Source organism: Anneissia japonica, unplaced genomic scaffold, assembly GCF_011630105.1.
Source record: "Anneissia japonica isolate Jap-2015-1 unplaced genomic scaffold, ASM1163010v1 scaffold199_len4679917_cov187, whole genome shotgun sequence".
Taxonomy (NCBI): domain Eukaryota; kingdom Metazoa; phylum Echinodermata; class Crinoidea; order Comatulida; family Comatulidae; genus Anneissia; species Anneissia japonica.
This window is the reverse complement of record NW_022686322.1, coordinates 4224626-4227956: the sequence shown is the minus strand read 5'-3', so window position 1 is coordinate 4227956 and position 3331 is coordinate 4224626. Positions and strand designations below refer to the sequence as shown.

The 3331-nt window shown below is 32.9% G+C and overlaps 1 protein-coding gene across 1 annotated transcript; it reads left to right on the top strand.

Annotated features, from left to right (window-relative positions):
• The first annotated feature begins 912 nt into the window (after positions 1-912).
• On the top strand, positions 913-2933 carry LOC117114724. The gene is made up of 5 exons (XM_033258420.1): positions 913-1057; positions 1168-1208; positions 2271-2337; positions 2554-2672; positions 2851-2933. Exons 1-5 carry the CDS (start codon positions 975-977, stop codon positions 2931-2933), a joined length of 393 nt encoding a protein of 130 aa, XP_033114311.1. The 5' UTR covers positions 913-974.
• The last annotated feature ends 398 nt before the right edge of the window (positions 2934-3331 follow it).

Here is a 3331-nt window from a genome sequence, read left to right as displayed (position 1 = left end):
AATGTATCAATATGTATATATATATATATATATATATATATATAAACCTGTTCAATGTAATGCATGCATGCATATAATATATATACATATATATATACAAACACATATATTTATATATATATATATATACTGTATATATATGTGTGTATATATATGTATATATATATTATATATGTATGTATGTATGTATTTATGTATGTATGTGTATATATATATATATTATGTATATAAAACTGGAAAATTATTAAGTAAAAGCTAAATCGAGAACTAACACTTTCAGAAAACAGTAGTTTTTTATCAGTAACAACGTTAAAGATGTATTTGCGAGTGTGAAAAATCAGTTGCCCCAACCGTACCCTTTGTATTATTTTGCTTATTACACTCACGAGTAACATACTAGTCTCTCATAAATAAAGTAACTAAGGAAAATGTGATCTTAAAAAATAATTAGTTCATCACGACCTTTGCAATACAGTAGAACTCCTCCTTTGGGACACCCCTATTGAAGGGACGGGTCAAATCAATACAATTGAACCTCTATTAAGGGGACACTTTTGGTCCTGAAGGTGTCCCCATAACATATTTTTCTCTGTTACATTGGTATGCATTTCTTTGTGACACAACAATACTCGGTCTCTCAACATCCGGAGACTGTATCTTGCACCTGTAAACTGTAGGCCTCTTATTTGCCAAAGAAATAAAAATTTAAATCGATGAATATGAGCAGTATGATACGCATTGAGTGTTTGTGGAGCTGGCTGTCATGTGTTTCCAAGTATTTATTTGCGAAAGTCATGTCAATATAGTGAACATCTGTAGACCTAAAATGTGTAACCTTTGTTTTGAAACTTCTATAAGAGGAGAGGAACCAAACCACATGTGGTTATTCTCGGTTTAGTTATAGGTCTACAACTTACGAAATTGATTGCAAGAAATAAGTAAAGGCAACTACACACGGTAGAAGTAACTATACAATGGCGCTTTTGCGCGTTCTGGTAACTATTCTAACGGTACATTCTTCTACGAAAATGGCATCTGGAGACATTAGAGTACGAAGGTAAGCCATTTGGTTTTGTGCTAAGTATTTTCTGATACAACAAACAATTTCTAAACCAAAATAAGGCTGCATGATCCCGTAATTGGTTTTTTTTTTTGTCTTTCCTTTAGTACCGAAGACCTCAGTGTTGATGCGGTGTATAAACGATCAGGTACGGCAACTATATTATCATTTTCATATCGTGTAAATTTTGTGTATTATTCAGATTATCTAGAGGTAGTCCTTTAACACCTTAATACAACAACGTCGGGTCGAGTCTCTCTAAATTATGTTTGACGATGCCTACCGGCTATGTTAATACACATCCACATTTGAGCATTAGAAATTTAACAGACCCCATCAGAACGAAGGAGGATCGGAGGGTCCCACTATAGCCGTACATGCATAATTTAAATTTGACAACAATCAGGAAGACACTTGTTGATATTTCCACAAGCATTCACATTCAAATTTTGCAAAATAGGCTTATATTGAACAAACTATTTTAAGACAAGACAAGAAAAGATAAGTTTTTTTTTTCGTATTCAAATCAACAGCATAAAAGTACGGTACATTCTTGATGCCCAACAGAAAACTTCTTTCTAATACACAAAACATTAACCATTAATGGTCACCTTATCAATTAGTAGTGGTAGATCTTCTACACAATATCAGGTGGCCTAACCTACTGTTTACAAAAACATTTCTCAACGAATCCTGCGCTCCCATAGTTTTTTGTCACAAAAAGTATTTTACTTAGGCCTATCATTTTAGATATTCTCATGATATAGGGGCTTTGTTATCAACCAACATTGCAGGTTATGTTCAACAATTCTCTGCTTTACAGTAACTTTAGACAGATATCTGTTTTAAGTTACAATCTATGTTAGTATGGTGTTCTAAGCACCAATGGTCCATAGGCCTATATGATTCACTGTTAACTGATTTTAGTAGTTTCAAATAAAAGGTCTGTAAAAAGTATGAAATATAATGGTTTGAATCCTTTGATATATAACAATATTTAAGAAGGCCAGTACAAATTATAGTGACTTGTGTAAGATGAGACAGATTTGTAGCTTTATTTATCGTTAAGGAACTTGTCAAATGTCGATTCAAAATATATGTGCATAGTCCTAGAATTAATTATTTAGGACGATGCATGTATCACACAACTACAGAGGTTCGACGTTACATAATATATTACTTTATATTGTATTCTCCTCTTTTATAATAGAGCTGTGTGCGAGCCTTCGCCAACCTTTGAACGGAGGGTTAAGCTGTAAAGAAAGCTCAGACATCAGGTAAGTTTACTCTTAACAATTTAGAATAGATAGAAGAAGCTCAGGGTCACAAAATAGATAGATCAAGTGTTCAACCGATCTATCGAGCGAACGAGTTACAAATTGACCTGTTGATCAATCGACTAATCAGTAATCCTCAATAACCAAGTACAAGGTACATATGTTAATTAAATTGAGACATTTATGGATTTTTCAAATTCTTTTTTAACTTTTCAGAATTTGCAACCTTATCTGTGATTCCGGATATAACCTACCAGATAACACACATGATACATTCTACTGCGATAATTCAGATGGAATTTGGTTGCCATCTTCAGAAATCTCTGACTGCATGGGTAAAAGGATAATTGAATTCATTCATAACAGAACACTAACACTATCATGGACCTATTAATATTATTAATAGGTCCATAATACAATTTAGAATAGGTCTATTTTGCAAGACGTCCAGCAGAGATGAAAAAGTAAGTTTAAGTATAATTGATATTTATACTGTTTATATTATCTTTTTAGCACCAAATGAAAATCTGTGCATAGGATTAAATCAGCCAATAAATGGTTTGTTCTCATGCTTGTTTCTGACGGAGGAAAGGTAAGAAATATCACTTTACTATTTTGTGTTAAGTCGTATGAAATTTCATATTTTATCCAGCGAAAACAACGCTAATTTAAGTAATTGAACTTGTGATATTTAGCATATGCCCATTTGAATATGTCATTGATAGTCTGTAGGCCTACTAATACTGTACTACTATTTATTAACGATATTTTTCTGTGTTTACTGTATTTAATGTATATCTTCATCAGCGTATGTTTTGTAAAAGAATGAGGAACGTTTTTAGGAAAATCATGGGCGCAGATAATAGGGGACGGGCGACAAGTCCCCTCACATATTTTAAAGGGGAGGATTGGTTCCCCCACTTTTCGACCGCATTGTAATTTCAAGAAGATGCATGGAAACTGTTAAAATTAACTACATAAATCACACAGGTTT